The sequence below is a fragment of the Scyliorhinus torazame genome, chromosome 11, assembly GCF_047496885.1.
Source record: "Scyliorhinus torazame isolate Kashiwa2021f chromosome 11, sScyTor2.1, whole genome shotgun sequence".
NCBI classification, from domain to species: domain Eukaryota; kingdom Metazoa; phylum Chordata; class Chondrichthyes; order Carcharhiniformes; family Scyliorhinidae; genus Scyliorhinus; species Scyliorhinus torazame.
In genome coordinates, this window is record NC_092717.1 from 188,202,988 (window position 1) to 188,229,789 (window position 26,802).

The 26,802-nt window shown below is 50.8% G+C and overlaps 1 protein-coding gene across 2 annotated transcripts in view; it reads right to left on the reverse strand.

The window, feature by feature from the left end:
- Positions 1 to 202: 202 nt before the first annotated feature.
- Positions 203 to 26,802, reverse strand: part of wnt3a (wingless-type MMTV integration site family, member 3A) — a 138,487-nt gene continuing 111,887 nt past the window's right edge. For both annotated transcript variants that reach the window (XM_072468184.1, XM_072468183.1), the window contains exons 2-4: positions 20,670 to 20,911; positions 11,836 to 12,101; positions 203 to 8,769 (exon numbers count right to left, since the gene is read on the reverse strand). In XM_072468184.1, the coding sequence (XP_072324285.1) occupies positions 8,290 to 8,769; positions 11,836 to 12,101; positions 20,670 to 20,911 (988 nt within the window). In that variant the 3' untranslated portion in view covers positions 203 to 8,289. The remainder of the gene's footprint in view (positions 8,770 to 11,835; positions 12,102 to 20,669; positions 20,912 to 26,802) is intronic.

The window sequence follows — 26,802 nt, forward strand, 5'->3', positions numbered from 1 at the left end:
CACAGAACACAAATCCTTAAAAGGCAATCTTAAAAATAGGGTTGGGAATCCTGGAGTTGGTACCCAGCCCCATTTTTAAAAGGGCTCCCGAACCATCCCGATTCATCGAAAATCCAACTCTCACACACAGATCTGCAGATTAAAGCTCAAGAATTGGACAAGAATGAACCAGTCCTGTTGGTTGAGAAATAAATGTCTTTATTTAGAAATTGTGTTAACATCGAGCACTGTAACACTGCCCATCGCAGAGAACATATCCCGAAGTCGTCAATGAAAAAGTATTAACAGTTGTCTGAGGTCACCTCTCCAGACAAAGCAAAAACAAATTGTCCCAACAAAATATATATTCATAATTACTAATATATACATTTTTTTCTGAAATAAATTAAAAAATTGATTTTTTAAATGCAAAATTCAGAAGTACATTGTACAAAAATTGGGAATTAAAAGTCTGAACGGCAGGGGCTCCAAAAAGATTCCCATTTTCCCCATTTGCATTGCAGAAGATGCTGTCTTATTGAGCTATAGTAACATAGGTGCACTCCATTATCTCACCCAATTAGTCATTCAACAGTAAGTTGCATTTATATAACGTAGGAAAACATCGTTTTCAGACCAAAATAGACACTGAACCAAAGAAGACATTTGAAAGGGTAGCTAAAAGCTGGATCAAAGGTTTAGGTGTGAAGGAGGATTTTGAAGGAGGAAAGGGGAGCAGAGAGGTGGAGAAGCTTAATCAGGGAAGTTTAGTTTTTGGGTCCTGGTAGGCTGAAGGAAGTTGGACCAGGAGGTCAGTTATGGAGGAATACAGTTCTTGGAAGATTGTAAGATCCAAGGACAGTACAGAAATAGGGCGGGAAAGGCAATTGATTTTATGGTGTAATTTTTTTAAAATTCATTTACGGGATGTGAACTTTGCTGGTTAAGCCAGCATTTATTGCCCATCGCTAGTTGCCCTTCAGAAGGTGGTGGTGAGTTGCCTTCTTGAACCGTTGCAGTCCTTGAGCTGAAGGTACACCCACAGTGCTGTTAGGGAGGAAGTTCTAGGATGTTGCCCCAGCGACAGTGAAGGAGCGGCGATATATTTGCAAGTCAGGGTGGTGAGTGACATGGAGGGGAAACTTCAGGCGGTGGGGCTCCCAGGTACCTTATGCTCTTGTCCTTCTAGATAATAGTAGTCATAGGTTTGGAAAGTGCAGTCTAAGGAACCTTGGTGAGTTACTGCAGCCCATCTTTTAGATGGTACACACGATTGCCCCTGTTTGTCGGTTGTGGAGGATTTGAATGTTTGTGAAAGAGGGCTGCAAATGCTCGCATTCTAAGCATTGTCTTGCATCTTTGAATTTGTCCATATATATGTTTCTGGAACACACCTCTTCATTCACCTGAGGAAGGAGCAGTGCTCCGAAAGCTAGTGTTTGAAACAAACCTGTTGGATTTTAACCTGGTGTTGTAAGACTTCTTACTGCGCTCACCCCAGCCCAACGGCGGCATCTCCACATCATGGCTACCATTGACACCGCAAACTGCCGGCTCAAAGTGGAGAGGATCTCCAGGAAGATCACGCATATAGACACTGACATCAAGCTTCTACAAAGATGCAAGAAAGCAGACAAGATCCCAAAAGGGCTACAGATCACAAACCCACTCAAGTCGACCTACAACACAGACTTCGCTGGGAGACTCTGCCGTCGCACCTCTCTCACACTCCTCAACCACCTCGTACGCCAGCTCTACAGCAGACGACGCAACCTGGAAACAAAGAAAGAGGCCATATTCTCAACTTGCGCTCAGGATGCAGCAGACCAGCTGCGGAACACTGCCAAAACAGATGAGACAACGATACTATGCCACCTATATGCACACCAAGAACAGGAAGCTTGAGAAACTCGGCATCACCACCAGCAGCAACCAAGCCTCCCCCGGTACCACAGTAGAAAATACAGGGAAATCTATTATCAACTTGTCGGACTACACCCTTTAACCAGACAAAATCGAAGTCCTCAGCAGAGGACACAATGTCTGCACCACCACCAAAATGGACCCCATCAGTCTTGCGGCAGACATGGAGGAATTCATCAGGCGAATGAGGCTCCGGGAATTCTTCCACAGACCCCAAGAGGCCGGCAGCGAACCCAAGGAGACTACCAATGAACCGGAACTGCAGGCCGAAAGATCTGCGGTGCGGCAACCGAAGAGGAAAGAGTCGAATTGGACCCCTCTGGAAGGCCGCTGCCCTAGACTCGACATGTATGCTCAGGCCGTCAGGAGTCGTGTCAATGCCAGATTCATCAGTCGCATTCACAAGAGAGCCCTGAACGTCACCCAAGCACAACGCAACGCCATCTGCGCTCTCAAGACCAAACATAATATTTTCATCAAACCAGCAGACAAAGGAGGGGCCATTGTCATACTGAACAGAATGGATTACTGCAATGAAGTATATCGACATCTCAACAACCAGGAACACTAGACAGTTACCCGCAGATCTGTCCAAGGAACACATCCACCAACTCAACAGACTGATTAAGACCTTGGATCCAGACCTTCAGAGCACCCTACGTGCTCTCCTCTCACGTACTCCCCGCATTGGAGATCTCTACTGCCTCCCGAAAATACACAAGGCCAACACACCAGGCCGTCCTATCGTTTCAGGCAATGGGACCCTGTGTGAGATCCTCACTGGCTACATCGAGGGCATCTCGAAACCCATCGTACAAGGTACGCCCAGCTTCTGTCGCGACATGACGGACTTCCTATAGAAACTCAGCACCCTTGGACCAGTTGAACCAGGAACATTCCTCGTCACAATGGACGTTTCGGGACTCTATGCCAGCATCCCCCATGATGACGGCATTGCTGCAACAGCCTCAGTACTCAACACCGACAACTGCCAATCTCCAGACGCAATTCTGCAACTCATCCGCTTCATTCTGGATCACGTCTTCACCTTCGACAACAAAGTTTTCATCCAGATGCACGGAACAGCCATGGGGACCAAATTCGCACCTCAATATGCCAACATCTTCATGCACAAGTTTGAACAGGACCTACTCACCGCACAGGACCTTCAACCGGCGTTATACACCAGATACATCGCTGACATTTTTTTCCTTTGGACCCACGGCGAAGAATCACTGAAATGACGACACGATGACATCAATAAGTTCCATCCCACCATCAGACTCACCGTGGACAACTCTCCAAAATCAGTTGCATTCTTGGACACACTCGTCTCCATCAAGGACGGTCACCTCAGCACTTCGCTTTACCGCAAGCCCACGGATAACCTCACGATGCTCCACTTCTCCAGCTTCCACCCTAAACACATTAAAGAAGTCATCCCCTATGGACAAGCCCTACGTATACACAGGATATGCTCAGACGAGGAGGAGCGTAACAGACATCTACAGACACTGAAAGATGCCCTCGTACGAATGGGATATGGCGCTCGACTCATCGATCGACAGTTCCAACGCGCCACAGCACCGACCTCCTCAGAAGACAAACACAGGACACAACCGACAGAGTACCCTTCGTCGTCCAGTACTTTACCAGAGCGGAGAAACTACAACATCTTCTTCGCAGCCTTCAACACGTCATCGATGAAGACGAACATCTTGCCAAGGTCATCCCCACTACTTTCCTTCAAACAACCGCGCAACCTCAAACAAACCATTGTTTGCAGCAAACTACCCTGCCTTCAGAACAGCGACCACGACACCACACAACCCTGCCATAGCAATCTCTGCAAGACGTGCCAGACCATCGACATGGATACCACCATTACACGTGAGAACACCACCCACCAGGTATGCGGTACATACTCGTGCGACTCGGCCAACGTTGTCTACCTCATACGCTACAGGAAAGGATGTCCCGAAGCGTGGTACATTGGCGAGACCATGCAGACGCTGCAACAACGAATGAACGGACATCGCGTGACAATCACCAGGCAGGAATGCTCCCTTCCAGTCGGGAACACTTCAGCAGTCAAGGGCATTCAGCCTCTGATCTCCGGGTAAGCGTTCTCCAAGGCGGCCTTCAGGACGCGCGACAACCCAGAATCGCCGAGCAGAAACTTATAGCCAAGTTCGGCACACATGAGTGCGGCCTCAACCGGGACCTGGGATTCATGTCGCATTACATGTACCCCCCACCATCTGGCCTGGGCTTGCAAAATCCTACCAACTGTCCTGGCTTGAGACAATTCACACCTCTTTAACCGGGGGTTACCCCCATCTCTGGATATGTAAACACTTAATTAACTGCAAATGCTCGCATTCTAAGCATTGTCGTGCATCTTTGAATTTGTCTATATATATATATATATATATATGTTTCTGGAACATACCTCTTCATTCACCTGAGCAAGGAGCAGTGCTCCGAAAGCTAGTGTTTGAAACAAACCTGTTGGACTTTAACCTGGTATTGTAAGACTTCTTACTGTGCTCACCCCAGTCCAACGCCGGCATCTCCACATCATAAGAAGACTTTAGCAAAGCTAGTGATTCCTTTCGTAGAACAAAGAGGGCAATGGTTCAAAACTATGAGAAGCTTTTTAATGCAGTAAACTGAGAGAAAATATTCAACCAGGCACTGTGTTGGTAACAACAGATGGAATAAATATACGAATGAACATCTGTAATAAGAGCAGGAGTAAGCCATTCGGTCTCTCGAACCTGCTTCCCCATTCAATAAGATCATAACTGATCTGATTGTGACCTCAATTCCATATTCCTGCCTACCCACGATAACCTTTCACCCCCTTGTTAATCAAGAATCTATCGAGCTCTGCTTTAAAAATATTCAAAGATTCCGCTTCCCCTGCCTTTTGAGGAAGAGAGTCATGACCCTCAGAGAAAAAAAAATTCTCCTCGTCTCCCTATTTTTGTAATGAATTCCCTCCACAACGATCCAGAAGATTGCATTCGCTTTCTAGTTACTTACTGCACCTGTGATTCATGCTTGCCTTTTGTGATTCATATGCATTCGTCAACAAAAGAATGATGAGGTGTTTGGTGTTTTAGCTTAATAACACAGAGGATTTTAGGGCGTGGAATCCCCAACCAGAAACAGAAAGCAGAACCATAAGGACTGTTGCATGATACAGCAATAATGTAATTTATACCATTTCTAGCCATCAACTCCCAACAGGCCACAAAATGCTACCAGGAAAAACTCGGCAGTCGGACGCATTCAGGTAATAGTTCAAAGTCAGTTGTTCCTTTGAATATGCTACACTGAGCATTATATGTCTCAAATTATTTACTCTTATCGCAAAACATTAATTTCTGAAGGAAATGCATCTGCTTTGCATCTAAATCAAAGCTCCAGGGTCCCAGGTTCGATTCCGGCTTGGGTCACTGTCTGTGCGGAGTCTGTACATCCTCCCCGTGTGTGCGTGGGTTTCCTCCGGGTGCTCCGGTTTCCTCCCACAGTCCAAAGATGTGTAGGTTAGGTGGATTGGCCATGATAAATTGCCCTTAGTGTCCAAAATTGCCCTTAGTGTTGGGTGGGGTTACTGGGTTATGGGGATAGGGTGGAGGTGTTGATCTTGGGTAGGGTGCTCTTTCCAAGAGCCGGTGCAGACTCGATGGGCCGAATGGCCTCCTTCTGCACTGTAAATTCTATGAAATAAATAAACATTAACATTGCAGTTCCCTTGGGAGTCTATTCCATAGGATGATCACTTGCCGACTGAAATATTGGAAAGAGTTTTTACCGACCAGGGCAAAATCACTGGCTTTGAAAGCAGACCAAGGCAGGCCAGCAGCACGGTTCAATTCCCGTAACAGCCTCCCCAAACAGGTGCCGGAATGTGGCAACTAGGGGCTTTTCACAGTAACTTCATTTGAAGCCTACTTGTGACAATAAGCGATTTTCATTTCATTTTTTCATTTCACCTGATCCGCAGGATTGGGGTGGTCAGACAGATGAGGTTAAGCCACAATTTGAGGCTCCCCCCACATGCTACGGAGCTTTAACTATTAGGCTGCCCCCCCTTGCCAAATGGGGGCTCCCAGTCGGATGGACAGCCAGCCAGTGAAGGTACCAGCAGTACTTATTGGTAATGATCAGCCAAGAACTTTGTCATGTGACTACCAAGGTGGTAGAAGAACAACACTCGAGCTCAACACCATCCTGGATAAAACAATCTGCTTCAGCAGCAGCCTATCCACTACCTTAACCATCTACTTCCTCCACCATAGAGGCACGCCGCCTGCAGTTTGTACTATTTATAGGATGCACACTACAGCAACTCAGCAAGGTTTCTTCAAAAACACCCGAACTAAGGTTCACTTTTATCCTATTTTTATTCCTAATCCTCTGGTTATAGCTTTACCTCTGCAATTAAAAATGCTGGCGTATCCAGTGATGCCCCATCCCATGAAATTTTTTTTAAATAAATCTCATGAAAGGGAAAGAATGTGGCCCAGGGTCACCTGCAGGATCAATGCTATGGGTATTTAAAATGGGGAGAGGTCAGTCTTCTATCTGCACCGAACAGTCAGATCTAGGTTTATGATATTAGGAATCCATGGCAAATAAATCTAAGAATATTAGCTTCATGGGCAAGGATTGTACTGGTCCTTGGCAGACCAGCACTGGGAAAATCACAGGAAGCCAACCTAACATGGTCCTGCCACCAGGGCATTTTGCCAGTAGTGGGTCAGATGCCGAGAGGCTGCTCCCTCAAAGGCCAAGTAGCATAATTAAAGGCCCTCTGATGGGTTATTTTACAGGGTTGAGAGCATTTTTCCAATGGAAAGTTGAGCCATGCTGCTTGGTGAGGCCACCAGGTAAACGGAAGTTTCCTCCCTGAGGCAGCCCAAGAGACCACAGGCTTGATGACATAAACAAGGGGCCCTGGGCAGAGAAAGCAGTCCCCTCGGTCCCAATGGTTTCCCCGGAAGGGTTTCCTCCGCTGATTCTCGACCCCTGTTTTTTTACTTACCTGGCCCAACTCCTGAAGTCTGCCGCATTCCTAACCTGTGACCACCTCTTTCAATGATGTTACTGAAGCTTCAGAGTTCCTGGCTCTCTGACTGGACGAACAGCATTCGGAGCCTGTCTCCCCTCATTAATTGCCTGCAGGCCTGGAGTAAAATTGCTGAAGCAATCCTGCAGCCAGCAATTGCGGGCCTGGAGTTTGCTTTTTAACCTGACATCAGTGTCGCAAAGCCTGTGGTAAAATTCAGGCATAGAATCTAAGTGGAAAAGACTTGCTGGTGTCCACCATTCCTTGTAAGGATTTTACATGTGAAGTATTTAAATTTCCATCTAACGATAAAAAATATAAGTTGATCTGATGGTTTATCATACCGACAAGCTGCCCACTTTGATCAGCTCGGTTGCGTTAGAAAGTGAGTCGAGCAGCTAAACCCCAACTTGTTCTCCATTTTAGGCATTTGTTTCACCACGGTAAATTTTCACCACTTTCCAAGGCCTGGAAAACTTGCTGCTAAGGACAATGAGTGGTTAGTATGTCACAGATATGGGTGAGTCTTCGATTCGCAATATTTTAAATGAAAGCCCCTGTATTACCAAGTGGTTGGACATCACAACTCCAGTGGCAGATCTTCATGGATGTTCTCACTGTAAACTTGCCAGACTTCATAAATGAGGACCACCCTATAGCCAAACAACTGAATAAATATTTCAGATAATGGGCAACAGGAGTAAACTCTTCATTCAGTTTGATGATGCTCTTGAACAACCGCAACAGGAAACATGAGTAAATAGATGCTGGTAGCAACAGAAATTCCTAAATAGCCTATTATGTTAGAATTTATTCAAAACAACTTTAATAGTTTCACAATGATTACACTACTGCATCTACCCATTGGGCCTCGTCATTCTGATCTGTCTTTTCATCTTCAGAATGTTCATTGAAAAGCCTATCTCCCTCTTCTCGAATTCCCTTTCAGATCTCAAGCAAAGTTATTGCTTTGACTTAAATGTTAAATGGCAGAACTTAAGATCCACCTTGTTCTTTCAGACACAGCTTATTTATGTTAGATGCCCATCTCTTGAAGGTTTTCCAATGTTACAAGGATTACGATCCTGTTTCTATCCTTCTAGGCAATTGGGTCTGAAGGTTAAACTGTGTGAAGGTTTGGTCAACGCTGTTTTTTTTCTGTCCGAGTATTAAAAAGGCATTGTCTCCAGGGTAAGGTTAATTCACCGCCGCAAAGATGAGCCTTGACTTAAGATCTTGATCTTCTACATGTGGCAAGATAGTTCAGTTCAGGACCATCACCAATTTCCCAGAAAGTCTCTTCCTCCCTATTTGCAGGTGTGAACACTGTAGATACGTGTGCACTCTTGGCAGCTCACATGACAACACCAATGGAAGATGCAGTGACACTTTTCCCTCCGTTTTTCAGTCCTTGTATCATGCCCACGTCCACAGCAAAGCAGCTCACACCCATCAATTCCATGCGATGTGATGTTGCACTTTCGGTGTCGTGTGCCAAATGAGCCAGTTGCAGGGTTCGGGTTGCAGAAATTCGGTGAAGGATCATAGTAGACCAAATCTCTCTCTGTCGGCGCTTTGAATAAGGTGTACTTGGGGGTAAGGGTCTCCACCCAACCTCTAGACTCTCGATGTTTCTCCACGATCATCTCAGAGGCACTGTCATACTTGTCTTTTAAGTAATCTCCAATCACACGGAAGTCAGGCTGTGACCACCAGCATGTCTTCACCTCACAACTCCCCGATAGTCCATGGCACTTGCACTTCAGGTGCATGTGATCCAAAATGGCCTGAGAAGGAAATGGAACAGTTCAATCAGGTCATTGCGGTCATCCCACACAACCCAATCAAAACACATCTGATTCCCATTACCTGGAAAACGACGGCCCTAAAGGGCCCATGATACATTTCAAGTTGCGACGTTGCCCCCAGTGAAGGGAAGGAAAATTTTGAGGGCGAAAAATTATTCTCTGAGTGTTTTCCCTCCTTCTACCAAAAGTATTCACCACAGGTCACCTCATCCAAAGAGAACAATCTGTATCGGCTAGTAGCCAAAGTCAAAAGTCAAACCAAGGCAAGTTGGGACATTGAACTAATTAATCGGATGTTTTGAGGGCAGACATCACGCTAACCACCTGGTTCACTCATGTCGATACAAACATACAAAATTGGAGCAGAAGTAGGCCGATGGAGCAGAAGTAAGCAATCTGACCCTTCAGCGTGCTCTACCATTTGGTAAGATTATGGATGATTTGTTTGTATTTCAAGATCTACATTCCCACCGACCTCTGATAACCATAAGGGTCCGTCAGAGTTAGGGTCCGCCAAAGTTAGGGTGAGTCAGGGTTGGGGTCCGTCAGGGTTAGGGTCCGTCGGGGAAGGTTCAATCAGTCCTTGCATCATGCCCATGGCCACAGCAAACTAATTCAAACCCATCAATTCCATGCAATGTGATGCTGCACTTTCTTTGCAACTACAGCTCACACTACATGATTGGCTCTTAATACCCTGAGGGCAACTAGGGAGTGGGAATAAACAAAAATGACAATTTGTATTTAAGTAATACCTCTAGTGTAACAAAACAACCCAAGGAAGGAACATTACACAGCAAAATTGGACTCTGGGGTTATATTAGAGTAAGTGACCAAAAGTGTGGTCACAGAGATAAATTCTAAGAAGAATCTTCAAATAGGAAGGAGAGGTGAGAGATGGAGAGATTTCGGGAGGGACTTAGAACTGAGGCAACTGAAGGCTAAGCCAATAGTGGAGCAATATTCCCCATCAAATCATACACCATCCTTAATTGGAAATATAATCTCCATTCCTTCACTATCACTGGGCCAAAATCCTGGTATAACCTTCCTAACTGCTGTGTGGGTGCACCTACACAACATGGCCTGCAGCGGGTCAAGGAGGTAGCTCACCACCTCCTTCCCAGGGGCAATTAGAGGTGGTCAATAAATGTAGGCCTCATCAGCCACATCCTGTGCAACAATAAAAATAAATTAATAGGGAATACGGAAGAGACCAGAATTAGAGGAGCGCAGATGGCTCAGAGGGGTATGGGGCTTGAGGTATTGCTTAACCAGGAGCCAATGCATGTTAGAAAGCACAGAGATGATTGTCAATGGGAGTTGGCATGAGTTTTTAATGGCATCAAGTTAATGGAGGATAGAATTAGACGTGCCATGCACGAGGTGCATGGGGCAGCACGGTAGCACAGTGTTTAGCACTGGTTCTTCACAGCTCCAGGGACCCAGGTTCGATTCCTGGCTTGGGTCACTGTCTGTGGGGAGTCTGCACGTTCTCCCCGTGTCTGCGTGCATTTCCTCCGGGTGCTCCGGTTTCCTCCCACAAGTCCCGAAAGACGTGCTTGCTAGGTGAACATGGAACATAAAACATACAGTGCAGAAGGAGGCCGTTCAGCCCATCGAGTCTGCACTGACCCACTTAAGCCCTCACTTCCACCCTATCCCGTAACTCAGTAACCCCTCCTAACCTTTTTGGTTACTAAGGGCAATTTATCATGGCCAATCCACCTAACCTGCATGTCTTTGGACTGTGGGAGAAAACCGGAGGAAACCCATGCAGACACGGGGAGAACGTGCAGACTCCGCACAGACAGTGACCCAGCAGGGAATCTAACCTGGGACCCTGGCGCTGTGAAGCCACAGTGCTAGCCACTTGTGCTACCGTGCTGCCCATAAATTGAACATTCTGAATTCTCCCTCAGTGTACCCAAACAGGCACTGGAGTGTGGCAACTAGGGCATTTTCACAGTAACTTAATTGCAGTGTTAAGGTAAGCCTACCTGTGATACTAATTAAGATTATTATGTGGTTGGAAGCTTATCTTCAGGTTGAAATGACACCAAGATTGCGAACAGTCTGTTTAATTCTCAGATAGTTGACAAAGAGAAGGATGGAGGGAAACAGAGTTTGTAGCAAGGACCGAGGACAATGGCTTTAGTCTTCCCAATGTTTAATAGCAGGAATTCTATCCTCATCCAGAACTGAATGTCAGGCAAGCAATCAAATAATTTACTACCAGTGGAGGAGTGGCACGAGATGATTGGGAGATAGAGCTGGGTACATGTGATAACAATTACTGTGCTCTTTGAAGATGTTGCCTAGGGGGAGCATGTAGATGATAAATAGGAGGAGGCCAAGGATGGATCCTTGAGGGGTACCAGAGACAATGTTGCGGGAGCAGGAAAATGAACAATTTGAAGTGATAGCCGGACAATGATTGGATAGATAAGAATTGAGAGTTGTCCCACCCAGCTGTATTGGTGCTGAAGCTCGGAAGATCATGCGGTCAACCAGAATAAAGTCTGTATAAATGGTCAAGATGGATGAGAAGAGAAGGTTTACTTTTGTTACAGTCACATAGGACGTCTTTTGAGACTTTGACAAGAGCAGTTCTGATGTGGCAGGGGCAGAGACCTGATTGGAAGGGATTCAAACATGAGATCAGGTCTGATGGATAAGATGACATTGGAGAGGGAATTGGGGATATGATGAGCATGAAGAGGGAATGGGGTAAGATAGGAGAGAATCCAGAGAAAAATGAAAGCCATCAAGCATATCTCGCAAGATCCCATAAACTGCCATCCCTCAGAACAGCTAATTCAGAGATCAGGGATACAACCTCAGATTTTGCTGGTTTTTATAGCTCAGTATCATACCTCAGGATGGATTTGCTACATAAATGCAAGTTACTTCTTTCTTTGAAGGAGTCTAATTGTTGGGTATTCCTGATTTTGTGCACCATTATCTTCCCAATCACATCATGGTCATGCTCGTTTATCCTGAGTCTGCTGTGTTTTCCCATTCCCAAGCTTATCGTATACTGACCATTCGGCCGGCTTCATTGTTATGCCGATTCATGGCGGAGCGAGCGTCTGGTCTGTTCTCTCGGGCATCTGCAAACTCTCGAGACACCATGCTCCCAAACTCGACATCTTCACTGCAGCCTCCCCACTTCCAACCTTCTCCCGGTTTGCCTTTGTGTCGGGTGTCACATCCACAGATGTTTGCCGTACCATCGGCACATGAGCGAGTAATGGCAAATGCGACACCTGCCGAAGCGATGGCATGAACAAAAGCAGATTCCCTTGTCGCTGCAATCAGACACACAAAAAATGTTTTTTCAGAAAACTACAAACTAAGGCCTATAATGCATAGCCACACCAAGGCTGGATAGAAAAGGACAGAAAAAACATTTATCCTATGTTAAATTTAATATGTGCTGCACAGGTATCACTGAACACTCATAACTGGTGCCTGTGGTACTCATTACTCCTACAGCACAGTGGAGTAGTGGTTAGCAGTGCTGCCTCACGGCGCCGAGGTCCCGGCTCTGGGTCACTGTCCATGTGGAGTTTGCACATTCTCCGTGTTTGGGTGGGTTTCGCCCCCACAACTCAAAGATGTTCAGGGGAGGCGGATTGCCCCTTAATTGGAAAAAATGAATTGGGTAATCTAAATTTTTTAAAATTACTCCTACAGGTGACAGTATGATGAGTATTGTCAACATTAAAAATGTCAAACCATGTGACAATGGGTGCGATTTACCCACCGTGTTATGATTTGATCACGTTGCGCCAGGTGCATAGCGGGAGAAGCCAAAAATGGGTTTTGTGCCAGGCACGAGCTGTGGGTGATGCACCCAATGCACTAGGCCCTTGCTGGACGTGATCCACATAATCATATTTAAATGATACATCAAAATATGTACAACCCAATTGAGGCTGAAATCTGTGGCTCCCTTCACCAGCCAGGTCGCACGCCAGCACAAATTAGTAATTGTCTTCAAATACGGACACCAGACATGATGGCCATGCTAGAGATCTTGGATGTCATTGGAGCTCTTGGGTGGGTGGGTACAGTGCAGGGCAGTGCCAACCTGATACCCAGGCAATGCCAACCTGGCACCCTGGTAATGCCAGGGCAGTGTCTGGGTGCCCCAGGGCAGTGCCTGAGGTGGCCTTGCTCATGAGCGGGATTATGAAAGGTGGTAGGGGGGCTGAAAGGGAGGGCCCTCAGTGGCCCCATAGTGGGGTATGCTCACATGGGGTGGTGTGGGCTTGGGGGGGTGGGGGGGTGAGAGAGAGAATGGGGCAGTGCCTATGAGAATGGATTGGTGTGTGGCCCGGTCACCCTCATACCTGGGGGGCATGAAGAGTGGATGGGGATGAAGGAGGAGTATGAGGAGGGGTTATGAAAGGTGGGGGGAGGTGAAGGAGGGACCTGAAAGGGGGGGGGATAAGCATGAAAGGGAGGGCCCTCAGCAACCCCATAGTAGGGTATGCTCATTTGGGAGGGAGGGGCGGGTGCTGGTGCCCCGATGCCTACGAGGATAAATGGGTGTAGAGCCAGGTCAACCACATGCGGGGGGGGGGGGGGGGGGGCACGGTGATGGGGTGGTACCCTGGCACACCTGGCACCCAGGTACTTACAGCTTGGCATCATGACAGTGCCACCCTGGCACCCTAGCAGTGACACCTGGGCATCCTTATGATGCCACTCTGGCTCCACCAGGGCACTGCCAGGCTGACAGGGACACTGATAGGGTGCCACGTTGCCCATGCCAGGGATCTGGCCCAGGCTTGCCCTGCCCTTAAGAGATGTGGTGAGGGGGGTGCTCAAAGACCCCATAAGAGGTGAGTTGGGGGGCTCAGGGTCGAGAGAGTGGGGCGGCATTTAAAAATGGCACCCTGATCTCTTGCTGCACTGGCGAGCTGAGCTAGTCAGTGCAGGAAAGTCTGGCCTCGGCGCGGCATTCCTCGCCGAGGCTCCAAACAACGAAAGTCCCGTTTGATAGCGAGGTTGTTCTCGACGCTGCAGCCACCGAGAAACTCCCTGCAATTCATGCCCAGAAGGCCTTTTTGTCCCATTAAATCGCATCCAATGTCTATGACCGGCAAAGAAAACATAGTTAAGAAGTTGGCACTTCACTTGACCATCAGATTGTTATCACTAAGGAGGTAGTATTGGGCAAGCTAATGGGGCTAAAGGTAGACAAGTCTCTTGGTCCTGATGAAATGTATCCCAGGGTACTAAAAGAGATGACGGGGGAAATAGCAAATGTGCATGTGGTGATTTACCACAATTTGCTGGACTCTGGGGTGGTTCTGGCAGATTGGAAAACAGCAAATGTGGCGCCACAGTTTAAAAAAAGGAGGTAGGCAAAATAGGGGTAACTATAGGCTGGTTAGCTTAAATCTGTAGTAACTCTTTGCACTGAGGTCCACCTCCATTTAAAGAATGAAGTATCAGAAATGATTGCTTATTTGCGCTCCCCAATGGCCTGCTAATTCAATCTGCTAGTTTGAATAGGATGGAAGAAGGTCTTGCCTTGGTGAGTGCTTTGTCACTTTTTTAAAAATTAAGGATACAAGCACAAACACACACCTGTACTTCTGAACTTCCCAAAAAGGGAGGGCTCCTCTAATTCCTTTCTACACAAAATATTCTGATAGACCGGTCATCCTTCATTACTGGCAGCTGATCTTTCAGTATAATCAACTTTCTCAATTGTCTGAAAATGCTCAAGTTGTTCTAGTTATTGCTCGATTTTCTGTCGCATTGAGTAGGGAACTGAAAATGCCTGGAAGAACTTTGGAGAAGCTTCGGCCTTCACGGCAAGTCTTCCTTCAATATCTTTAATTATTCTGAGACCTTTTTCGAAGACATGATTGTCTAACAAAAACTGCAACATGGGATTTATTTATTTTGTTCCTATCCTGCCAAATTTCTTTCAGCCAGTTTATGCCCATAAGTGATGGCCGATCCCTTTCACTGTGGTAAGTGGCAACTTTGCTGTCTGATCTCCATATTTGGCTTAAACTGATATTTTCCACAGGCTGACCAGTTTAGATATTAAACTGGAGGGGGATTTTCTCCAAAAGGCATTTCTTGAAACTTTTTGACCATGTCTTCTCTGAAGCAATAAAAACAGTTGCTCCAGTATCAACCCCCATTTCAACCACTTAGCCATGTTAAGGCAATGTTAACTTTTAGTCTTTCATCAAATTTCAGATCACATTGAATTTAGTACAATTGCTCTTCTGCACTGTTGCTGTTAATTTCACTTTCTGTCTCGTCTGGACTGGCATTACTTTTGCATTTTGTTCCCAGGTAAAGTGTCTTTTTTAACTACCTATTTATTTTCATGGCTGATTTCTTGGTATGTTCTTTGCGATGCCATTTTCATGGCGCTAATGCTTTACTGTGATCAGCCTTTGATCTACATGCACACAATGGCGGGAGTCTCTCAGCCCGAGGCCGGGTTGGAGAATCCCCACGACCGGTGCGATTCTCTGCACCATTGTTGCAGGCGTGGTCGGCGCGGCGCGATCGGGACCCACCGATCGGCGGGCCGCCCTCTCGGGCTGGGGGCCTCCTTTCTTCCGCGCCGGCCCCTTTAGCCCTACACCATTTGGCGTTGGGGCCAGTGCGGAGAAAGGAGCCACTGCGCATGCGCACATTGGCTCCGGTGCCACTGCGCATGTGCACGTTGGCGCCAGTGCCACTGCGCATGCGTGGACTCCGCGGCGCCCAGTTGACGTCGGGATCAGCTGCTGGAGCGGCATAGGTCGCTCCAGTGCCGTGCTGGCCCCCTGTAGGGGCCAGAATTGCTGATCCTGAGGCCATGTTGACGCCGTCGGGAAACGCAATGGCGTTTCCGACGGCGTCAACATTTAGCCTCAGGGTCACAGAATCCCACCCTATATGTGGCCTTTTTCCCCCACAATAGTGGCATTCAACGATTTTCCCCTTACAGGCTTCTGCATTATTCCCTTTCCATTATGGCGGTAACAGGTTTGGAAGCGAGTATTCCCTGACTTTAATGCAAGCCTACTTGTGACACTAATAAAGATTATTATTACTTTACCACTTTAACTTCAGCATTGTTAGAATGTGCTTCCAAATCTCCAGCTTGTTTCTCTGCCATTTCTATGTTTTCCACAATCTCAAACCGTTTCTTCAGTATTATTTCTTGTGCTGCTAACAATCTACACCAAATTCTTTAATTTCTTAGTCCACAAACCAAGCAATCGTGCAAAGCGTCCTCCAGGTAATGTTTAAAATCACAATGTTCCACTAATTTTCTCAACTCAGCCAGGAAGTGGAAATCTGTTGCTGTCAAAATGTCCACAAGATTTTTAAAGCTTTTATCTGTTGGCTTGTCAGGGGCAATGAGATTTCCCAGTAAAGTTTTTCATTCTGATGATTGTAAGAAACATGAGGCCTGTTACTTTTCCTCTATCTCATTTGCAACAAAAAGCTGCTCAATTTGCTCTCCATAAACTACAAAGTCCATTGCAGCTGGATCAAAACCTCTAATAATCTTATCCTCATTTGAATTGTTTTGTCACTTCTAGACATTTAAGAATACAAACGCAAACACGCACACTTCTGCATCTGAACTGAACTGCCGACCAAAACAGGAAGGCCCCTTCTACACAAAAGAGAAGTTCCTCAGGGACTCCACCTCCAGCACACTCTACATGTGTCCTTTTAGAAAAGCATAAACTTTAGACACAAACAGCACACTTGGCCATTTAGCATCTCACTGAAGTGCCGCAAGGCACTCTGCAGTTCTTGGCTAGCAGAGAGGTGTAATGGGTCATGAGAGGAAAGATGGAGGAATGGTACATAGAAATGGGGACTCCGCTCAAGCACTATCACTCTTTATCCCTTTGCCCTCCAGCCCTTAGTCAGAGCCCTAAATGTTGTCTAATTCCCAATGGCTCAGCTTGCCCTTAAACAAGTACAAGTGGGGTGGTCTTTGGTAGGTTCCTCACAGGCCTTAAAACTAGTGGACATCCTTCACTGGCAACTCCGATGTCAGAGCACGGGAATGACTTTGCTGAAACCATAGGAGCGCAATGTAGAAGTGATCATGAAAAAGACCAAGCAGTTTCAAAAGGGGAACCACTTGGGTGTTTACAAGTATGCCACTATCAACTTTATTACAAATGTTAAATGAACTTTATTTAAAGACTCTATTGTCCAGCCATCTCCATTATTTCCTCTTGCCTGATGAATAGCCATCAGATTTGAGGAAAATACTATGTCCAGAGCAGAAAATGAGCAGAGGGTACAAATGACATGGAAGGATTATTGACCTTGTATTTGTGTGGTGGTGGTGGGGGTGAGGAAGGACAAGGGCAATGGGTTCAGCATTAATGTGCCAGCTTAATCATGAATTTCTGAGTCTTGTATAGGCTTTTCTAGCAGCTGGGTTAGTGGCTGTGACAGAATACTCCTCTTTCTCCTCCTCCTCAGAGGATGCAGATTGATCATCCCCCTCCTACTGAAGCTTCACTCCTCTCTGCAGCGTAGTGTTATGCACAAGCAGACCTCGACCATACCGGAAACCGTTTTACTGGTGCATATGAAAAGTGCACCCAGATCTATCCAGGCACCTGCATCACATTGTCAGCAACCCAATAGCTTGCTCAATGACCACTCTTGCCCTCATGTGGCTCCAGTTATACCTTTCCTGTTTATCAGATGAAAGGTTCTCACAAGTGTCGTCAGCCATGTCCTTAGACGGTAGCCCTGGTCTTCGAAGACCCATCCACAGTCTCTGTTTGGAGGTGCAAAGATCTTTGGGAGATATGGCTGATGTGGTGCATTTCAGGATATCTTGCACTGACATGCATGAAAATCTGCCAGTGGTCAAAGTCCGGCTGAACTTGGGAGTGGAATTTCTTTCAACTGACACATACAACTGGTTGATCACAGAGCACCTTGACTGCCAACTGTCCAGCCTGTGACGCTCTGTCCCTGTGACCCAGGCACTGAGGTGAATTGGACATTCTGAATTCTCCCTCACTGTAACTAAACAGGCGGCCGAGTGTGGCGACTAGAAGATTTTCACAGTAACTTCATTGCAGAGTTAATGTAAGCCTACTTGTGACACTAATAAAGATTAATAAGATTATTAAATTCAGAGAACCTTCTCACTCTGACTCTCTGTATCTGTGAGAATCCAGTTCCTGTAACAAGAACCTTCTCACTCTGCCTCCCTGTACCTGTGAGAATCCAGTTCCTGCAACAAGAACCTTCTCACTCTGACTCCCTGTACCTGTGAGAATCCAGTTCCTGCAACAAGAACCTTCTCACTCTGACTCCCTGTACCTGTGAGAATCCAGTTCCTGCAACAAGAACCTTCTCACTCTGACTCCCTGTATCTGTGAGAATCCAGTTCCTGCAACAAGAGCCTTCTCACTCTGACTCCCTGTATCTGTGAGAATCCAGTTCCTGTAACAAGAACCTTCTCACTCTGACTCCCTGTACCTGTGAGAATCCAGTTACTGCAACAAGAGCCTTCTCACTCTGACTCCCTGTACCTGTGAGAATCCAGTTCCTGCAACAAGAGCCTTCTCACTCTGACTCCCTGTATCTGTGAGAATCCAGTTCCTGTAACAAGAACCTTCTCACTCTGACTCCCTGTACCTGTGAGAATCCAGTTCCTGCAACAAGAACCTTCTCACTCTGACTCCCTGTACCTGTGAGAATCCAGTTACTGCAACAAGAACCTTCTCACTCTGACTCTCTGTACCTGTGAGAATCCAGACCGTGCAACAAGAACCTTCTCACTCTGACTCCCTGTACCTGTGAGAATCCAGTTCCTGCAACAAGAACCTTCTCACTCTGACTCTCTGTACCTGTGAGAATCCAGTTCCTGCAACAAGAACCTTCTCACTCTGACTCCCTGTACCTGTGAGAATCCAGTTCCTGCAACAAGAACCTTCTCACTCTGACTCCCTGTACCTGTGAGAATCCAGTTACTGCAACAAGAGCCTTCTCACTCTGACTCCCTGTACCTGTGAGAATCCAGTTCCTGCAACAAGAGCCTTCTCACTCTGACTCCCTGTATCTGTGAGAATCCAGTTCCTGTAACAAGAACCTTCTCACTCTGACTCCCTGTACCTGTGAGAATCCAGTTCCTGCAACAAGAACCTTCTCACTCTGACTCCCTGTACCTGTGAGAATCCAGTTACTGCAACAAGAACCTTCTCACTCTGACTCTCTGTACCTGTGAGAATCCAGACCGTGCAACAAGAACCTTCTCACTCTGACTCCCTGTACCTGTGAGAATCCAGTTCCTGCAACAAGAACCTTCTCACTCTGACTCTCTGTACCTGTGAGAATCCAGTTCCTGCAACAAGAACCTTCTCACTCTGACTCCCTGTACCTGTGACAATCCAGTTCCTGCAACAAGAACCTTCTCACTCTGACTCCCTGTACCTGTGAAAATCCAGGCACTGCTACCATAACCTTCTCCCTCTGAGTCGCTGTACCTGTGAAAATCCAGGTACTGCCACAAGTCAGAAAGCCTTCTCACTCTGACTGGACACATCAGTTGCAACATGATTGCAATCGGAAGCCCTGTCAAAAAACACTGGTCGTCTGAGTGATGCAGATGTGCAGAAAATTGTAAAATCCTGCCAAGTATCACCATCAGCTCTGGAAGGAGCTGGAGGTGAAGAAAGGCAGGGCGACGGTAACCTTAACAGCCCCGGGCAATGCATGGCCACTGGACTGCTTGGAAGAGGATCTTGTTCCAAGAGGCTGCAGACACCAGCGGCTACTTCAAGGAAGCCTGGCACTCCTGAGGTGCTGTCACTTGTCCATCCCTTCTGCCCTGTGGAGCAGCACGTAACCGAGTACGAGCTGCTGTTACAACTGTTTTGGTGTTGCTGCAGAAGCTGCCCCCATCTTGCTGAGAAGGCTGACAGCTGCAAAGTGCAGATCAAATTAAATAAACAGTCCAAGCTAACAGAAATGTATTGAAAATCAAGCCAAAGCAGTGAAAGCACACTCTCAGAATGAATTTGGTAAGCAAAAGCCCTTCACTTGGAGGGGAGCAACTGTCCTTGGTCAGTATTTAAAGGCTTTCTAACCTGTCAATTTCACAGTCCTGTCAATCCTCTCTACGCTTTTGCCATGTTGACCCTGGCAAGTTTCATTCTGTTCGAAAAGCCGATTTGCCTGTCGTTAAAGCCAGGATGTTAGGTTGAAGCTTCACTTGGCAGAGTTACCAACCCCATGCTGTGCTACCCATGTGCCCCCAGATGTGCACCAGTCAAATGCAGAAGTTAGTGAGATCACGTAGGGTTCTCAACACGCTGGTATATTATGCTGTTCGAGTCCCTCTTACTCACCAGAACCCACCCCCTTTGCAGGTAAAAATTCCACACAATCTACTTATGCACCTCTTTTTGGACTACTTATTGTTTCTCCCAATTGTATGTCATCCGCAAATTTGGATATCCGACTCTCTATTACTTCATCCAAGTCATGAATAAGCTTCATGAAAGGTGGAGGCCCTAGCACAGATCCTAGGGGAAAACCTCTTGTTACTGTGCTAATAAACTGCTGTCGTGTGAGGAATCATTGTCCAGGAGGGTCAGTCAAAATACAGCTTAGCATTACAGAGGTCATTTTCCAATTTTGTACCACTGAAACTCCAGAGCCATATATTGGAATATCATTTGCAGAGTGCCTTAAATTTCCGATCTTCTCCCCCAAGAGGTGGGAGAGAGTGCAGGGTCACAGAGTGACTTATTATGATATTCAACAATAAGATAGATCAGTAACACTGGTTTCTACTGCCACATTGTAATAGAGAGGAGATATTCTTTCCTGAGACGTTGACATAATTTAATTACCTTTATCCAACACAGGTCCAAAGATTGCCAAGTTATCTTCAACAGTTGTGCAGTTCCATCTCCTTCCTCGAAACTGATGCTGGCATTCCTGAATCCCAATCTTTACTCCTTCCGCCACGCTTGGCATAATCTCCATGTAATTCCGACAAAACCGAAGCTGCTTTGGTACAAGGCCAGGGATACTCCCACATAGTATGGGCTGAGTCGCCAATATTGAGTACTGATGGCCAACCGCCAAAGACCTTCAATAAAAGGGAAGGAAAACCTCATTAATCAGAGATTGTGAGATCAGAGCAGATAACGTTTTCAAAATTTTGTTTAAATTCTTTTTAGCTAAACAAAATCCACGATGGAAACGTGTGAACATGGATCAATATCTACCCAGGAAATCAGCAGCACCAACTTTGGTACCAATATTCCAAAGTAAAAGGACAACCCTACATTTACACAGTACCTTTCACAATCACAGGATATATAGGGCGTCATTCTCCGACCCCCCGCCGGGTTGGAGAATGGCCGTTGGCCGCCGTGAATCCCGCCCCCGCCGAAGTCTCCGAAGGGAGAAAAGTCGGCGGGGCGTTAATGGCGCCGCTGCCGCGGAGAATGTCACAGGTCTGCGCAAGGCAGCCGATTTTCGGCCTGCCGATATTCTCCCTTCCGGATGGGCCGAAGTCCCGTCGACGTGATGACCGTTCACGTCGACGTGAATCAAACCTCCTTTTCATCGGCGTGACCCGGTGCTCCAGGCTCACGCCGACCAGCGAGGAGGTGAGTGACGGCCTGGGGGGTTGGCTCTGGGCAGGAAATGGCGTGGCCGCAGACTGATTGCGTGAGGAGAGGTGTGTCTCGGCTTGTGTGTGTGTGTGTGCGGCGGGGGGGGGGTGGGTGGTTAGAGTAGGCTGGGCTCCGGGGGAGTGCCGGGAGGGGGTCCGTGCTGGGGTGGAGGTTGGGGGGGGGTCCGTGCCGGGGTGGAGGTTGGGGGAGGGGTCCGTGCCGGGGTGGAGGTTGGGGGTTGGGGGGGGTCCGTGCTGGGGTGGAGGTTGGGGAGGGGGTCCGTGCCGGAGTGGAGGTTGGGGGGGGGGTCCGTGCTGGGGTGGAGGTTGGGGGTTGGGGAGGGGGTCCGTGCTGGAGTGGAGGTTGGGGAGGGGGTCCGTGCTGGGGTGGAGGTTGGGGGGGGGGTCCATGCTGGGGTGGAGGTTGGGGGTTGCGGAGGGGGTCCGTGCCGGGGTGGAGGTTGGGGGGGGGTCCGTGCTGGGGTGGAGGTTGGGGGTTGGGGGGGGTCCGTGCTGGGGTGGAGGTTGGGGAGGGGGTCCGTGCCGGGGTGGAGGTTGGGGGGGGGTCCGTGCTGGGGTGGAGGTTGGGGGGGGTCCGTGCTGGGGTGGAGGTTGGGGGTTGGGGAGGGGGTCCGTGCCGGGGTGGAGGTTGGGGGGGGTCCGTGCTGGGGTGGAGGTTGGGGGGGGGGGTCCGTGCCGGGGTGGAGGTTGGGGGGGGGTCCGTGCTGGGGTGGAGGTTGGGGGTTGGGGAGGGAGTCCGTGCCGGGGTGGAGGTTGGGGGGGGGGTCCGTGCTGGGGTGGAGGTTGGGGGTTGGGGGTTGGGGGGGGTCCGTGCTGGGGTGGAGGTTGGGGAGGGGGTCCGTGCCGGGGTGGAGGTTGGGGGGGGTCCGTGTCGGGGTGGAGGTTGGGGGTTGGGGGGGGGCCCGTGCTGGGGTGGAGGTTGGGGAGGGGGTCCGTGCCGGGGTGGAGGTTGGGGGTTGGGGGGGGTCCGTGCTGGGGTGGAGGTTGGGGAGGGGGTCCGTGCCGGGGTGGAGGTTGGGGGGGGGTCCGTGCCGGGGTGGAGGTTGGGGGGGGTCCGTGCTGGGGTGGAGGTTGGGGAGGGGGTCCGTGCCGGGGTGGGTGATGGGAGGGCAAATGAGTTGGTCCACCTGGCCAGGTGCCAGCCTCCAACAGTTGGACCCATGCGGTCCATGCCACCTGGCTGGGGGGAGGAGGGGATATGGGCAATGATGACATGTCGTCGTTCCCCTCCCCCCCACCAGGCCGTCATGTTTTCAGACCATCCAGCGATGTTGGCCGCCGTGGTGGCAGCCGCTCATGTCTATGTTGCCCTGGATGAGGAGGAGGAGGAGGAGGAGGAGGAGCGTGCCAGAGAGGCGGCGCAGGCTGCCGCAGAGGGGCAGGCGGCAGCCGCCCAGGCTGGAGGGACACCTGACCGACAGGACGAGGAGGGGGAGGAGGATGTCGCGGCCCCACGGCAACGGAGGCACCCGAGGGCGCCCCGTGTGTACCGGCCCCGGCAGTCATACCAGGACCTCACGGACCGGGAATGCAGGAGGAGACTCCGGATGAGCCGGGAAACCGTGGCACACATCTGCCACCTGCTGGCACACCTGTCACCGCGTGGCACTGGCGGGGACACCCTCTCCCCGTGTCCGTCAAGGTTACGGTGGCCCTGAACCTTTATGCAACGGGGTCATTCCAGGCACCGAGTGGGGACCGGTCCGGCATATCGCAGACATCGGTGCATCCGGGCAGCGACAGGTGCCCTTTATGCCATGGTGCACCGCTACATCCGCTTCCCCGTGGACCGGGCCAGCCAAGATGCCCGGGCCGTGGGCTTCTCTGCCGTTGCCGGGTTCCCCATGGTCCAGGGCGCGATCGATGGGATGCACGTCGCCGTGCGGCCACCTGCAGATAACAGGGCCGTGTTCACTAATAGGAAGGGGACCTATTCGATGAACGTACAGGTGGTCTGCGACCACCGCATGATGATCCTGCACGTCTGCGCCCGTCACCCAGGCAGTGTACACGACTCATTCGTGTTGTCGCGGTCATCCATCCCCGGCATGTACAAGGGACACCATCCCCGGCTGAGGGGCTGGTTGCTGGGCGACAGGGGCTACCCATTGCGATCGTGGCTGATGACGCCTATACGGAGGCCACGCAATGAGGCGGAGAACCGCTACAATGATGCCCATGTAGCGACAAGGGGAGTGATCGAGAGGTGCTTTGGCGTGCTGAAGATGCGTTTCAGGTGCCTGGACCTCTCTGGGGGCGCCCTCCAGTATCGGTCAGATAGGGTCGGCCGCATCATTGTGGTGTGCTGCGTCCTGCACAACATAGCCCAGCAGAGGGGCGATGTGCCGCAGGCAGAGGAGGGCGGAGTGGAGGAACAGCAGGAAGAGGCCCAGTCCTCCCAGATGAGGGGGATGGGGGCAATGGTCAGGGCAGACGGGGTAGACACAGGCGGGTGGCTGTCCACCGTTACCGGCTGGCCCAGCGGGCACGGGACAGACTGATAGACGCCCGCTTCACTGACTAGATGGGCGTGGGAATCGGGTAGTATGGCCACAGACCGCACACCATGACAACAGCCGACCACCCACACCCCCCACCCATCCACCCACCCAGCACCCTCACCCCCCTCCCCAACCCCACACACCCCACCCGCATGCACACCACCCCCCCCCCCCCAATTGCCGATCCACCGGCGGCACAACGGGCCGGGCTCACCCAGTTGCGGGTGGACGCATGTCTATCACAGGCCATGGAGGATGATGACAACCCGCCTCCGATGAGCTCCTGGCTCTACATCGTTGGACTATGTCTGACCCATGGCCACAGTACCACCATCCACCCGGACCATCCCTGCATGCGGCTGTGACACTGCAGCGCACGGTCCCGTCCTCTGCCCGGGGGATGTTGATGGCGGCCCAGGGGGAAGGGGGCAGACTCACCTGGGGCTGAGGTAAGACCACCCGTCACACACACACTTGCGCTCAACGTACATGACACGCCCGCACACTTTGGACAGAGCACAAAGGCAGCTTCGGTGGTGTAACATTGACTTTAATAACCAAAGGAGTTCATGCACGTGCCCTAGCCCCTAAAACTTATCTGTGCCCTGCACCCGTGCCAACTTACTCAGTGTCTAATTGTTTGGCCTTACGGGCCCTTTGACTACGTCTACGTGGTTCCCCAGACGGTACAGCAGAACTGGAGGTGGACTCCTGTGATTCCTGCCCTCTGACACTGGATCCCTTTGGCGGCTGTTTCCTGGGGCGTCCTGGCCTAGATGGGCCAGGCTGCGGCCCGGGCGACTGGGATGGCGAGCTGCCAGACTGTCCTGCCCGTTGCCCACCCGATGCACCTGGGACGGAAGGGGGGGGAGTCCGAGGTGTCGCGGTGTACCGGGACCTCCCCTACAGAGGGAGCCGGGACGGACCACACCACCTCCTCCTCCCTCGGGGTGCCCGATGGCCCCCAGGCCTCTACATGGGTGGGGGATGCGAACGGACTGGCCATCCGACGCGCCCCCGACATCTGGCGCTGCCAGTCCTGGAGGCCCGTGCTGGTATCGACAGGGGTCTGCAGGTTTGCAGCCATGGAGCCCAGGGGGTTGTCGAACCCTGTCTGTGACAGTGCGACGCCGGCTCGCACATGGCCACTGGCGCCGATGCCCTCAGCGATGGCCTGCAGAGACTGGGCCATGGCCTGCAGAGACTGGGCCATGGCCTGCAGAGACTGGGCCATGGCCTGCAGAGACTGGGCCATGGCCTGCTGAGACTGGGCCATGGCCTGTTGAGATTGGGCCATGGCCTGCTGAGACTGGGCTATGGCGTTGAGCGCCTCTGCCATCTGGCGCTGGCACTGGCTCATGGCCTCCTGTGAGAGGGCAGCCATTTCCTGGGCCACAGACGCCGCCTGCACGGAGGGCCCCAGGCCTCGCAAACCATTCCCCATGTCTGACACCGTCGCACCCATTGCCTCCACCGCGGACGCCACCCGTGCGGTGTCAGCCTGGGTGGCACGCATGACCGGGACCACTCCCAGCTCCTGGACGCGGGTGGACTCCTCCACCTGCGACCGCAGCCGCCGCAAGCCACCCGTCACCCTATTCGCTCGTCTCCGTGTCGGTGGTTGCATCGGATCTATGTGTGGGTGTGGTAACTGCAGGAACCCGGGATCCATCTGGGCGGCAGATGTTCGCTTGGCCTGGGCTGCCCTCCGACCGCCCGGTCCCTCTGCTGCTCCTACCTCCACCTGCTGTACCGGGACGGCTGTGTTGTGCGCACCAGTGAGTGTACCAGACGCCTAATCACTAAAGTGCCCAACCGTGGTGAGTGTTTCTGCGATGGTGGAGGGTGTTGGTGACAGCAGTGGCGTTGTGTCGTGCTCTTCGTCCCACTCTGACTCCATGGCACTTTGGGGTGGGGGTTCGTCTCCACCCATCCACTCTGAGTCACTGTCCGGTATTTCGTCTTCCCGGGTAGGGGTGTCCCGGGTAGTGCTGTCCCGGGTAGTGCTGTCCCGGGTAGTGCTGTCCCGGGTAGTGCTGTCCCGGGTAGTGCTGTCCCGGGTAGTGCTGTCCCGGGTAGTGCTGTCCCGGGTAGTGCTGTCCCGGGTAGTGCTGTCCCGGGTAGTGCTGTCCCGGGTAGTGCTGTCCCGGGTAGTGCTGTCCCGGGTAGGGCTGTCCCGGGTAGGGCTGTCCCGGGTAGGGCTGTCCCGGGTAGGGCTGTCCCGGGTAGGGCTGTCCCGGGTAGGGCTGTCCCGGGTAGGGCTGTCCCGGGTAGGGCTGTCCCGGGTAGGGCTGTCCCGGGTAGGGCTGTCCCGGGTAGGGCTGTCCCGGGTAGGGGTGTCCCGGGTAGGGGTGTCCCGGGTAGGGGTGTCCCGGGTAGGGGTGTCCCGGGTAGGGGTGTCCTGGCTCGGATGTGACGGGGGCCTGTGGCTGCCCCCCTCATCGCTGGGTGGTCGCTCCCGCACGTGACGGGGGTGTCGTCTCCCTGTTGCTCCAGGTCTCTCCGTCTCCCGTGGTGTGCGAGGGGCATCCTGCGGGCGTCGCATGCTGGAGGGTCCGGGTCTCTCCGTCTCCCGTGGTCTCCGAGGGGCATCCTGCGGGCGTCGCATGCTGGAGGGTGCGGGTCTCTCCGTCTCCTGTGGTCTCCGAGGGGCATCCTGCGGGCGGTGTGCATCTGCGGGGATGGGTGCCTGGACGTTTGGTCCTGCGATACACAATGAAGCATGCATGGTTAGACATCAGGCAGTGATCAGGTGATACGGGGGAGGGGGATATAGGGGAGGGGGGATATGGGGACGGGCCCTCAGCGGGCCCTCCTCCAGTCCTCACATGCTCCCTA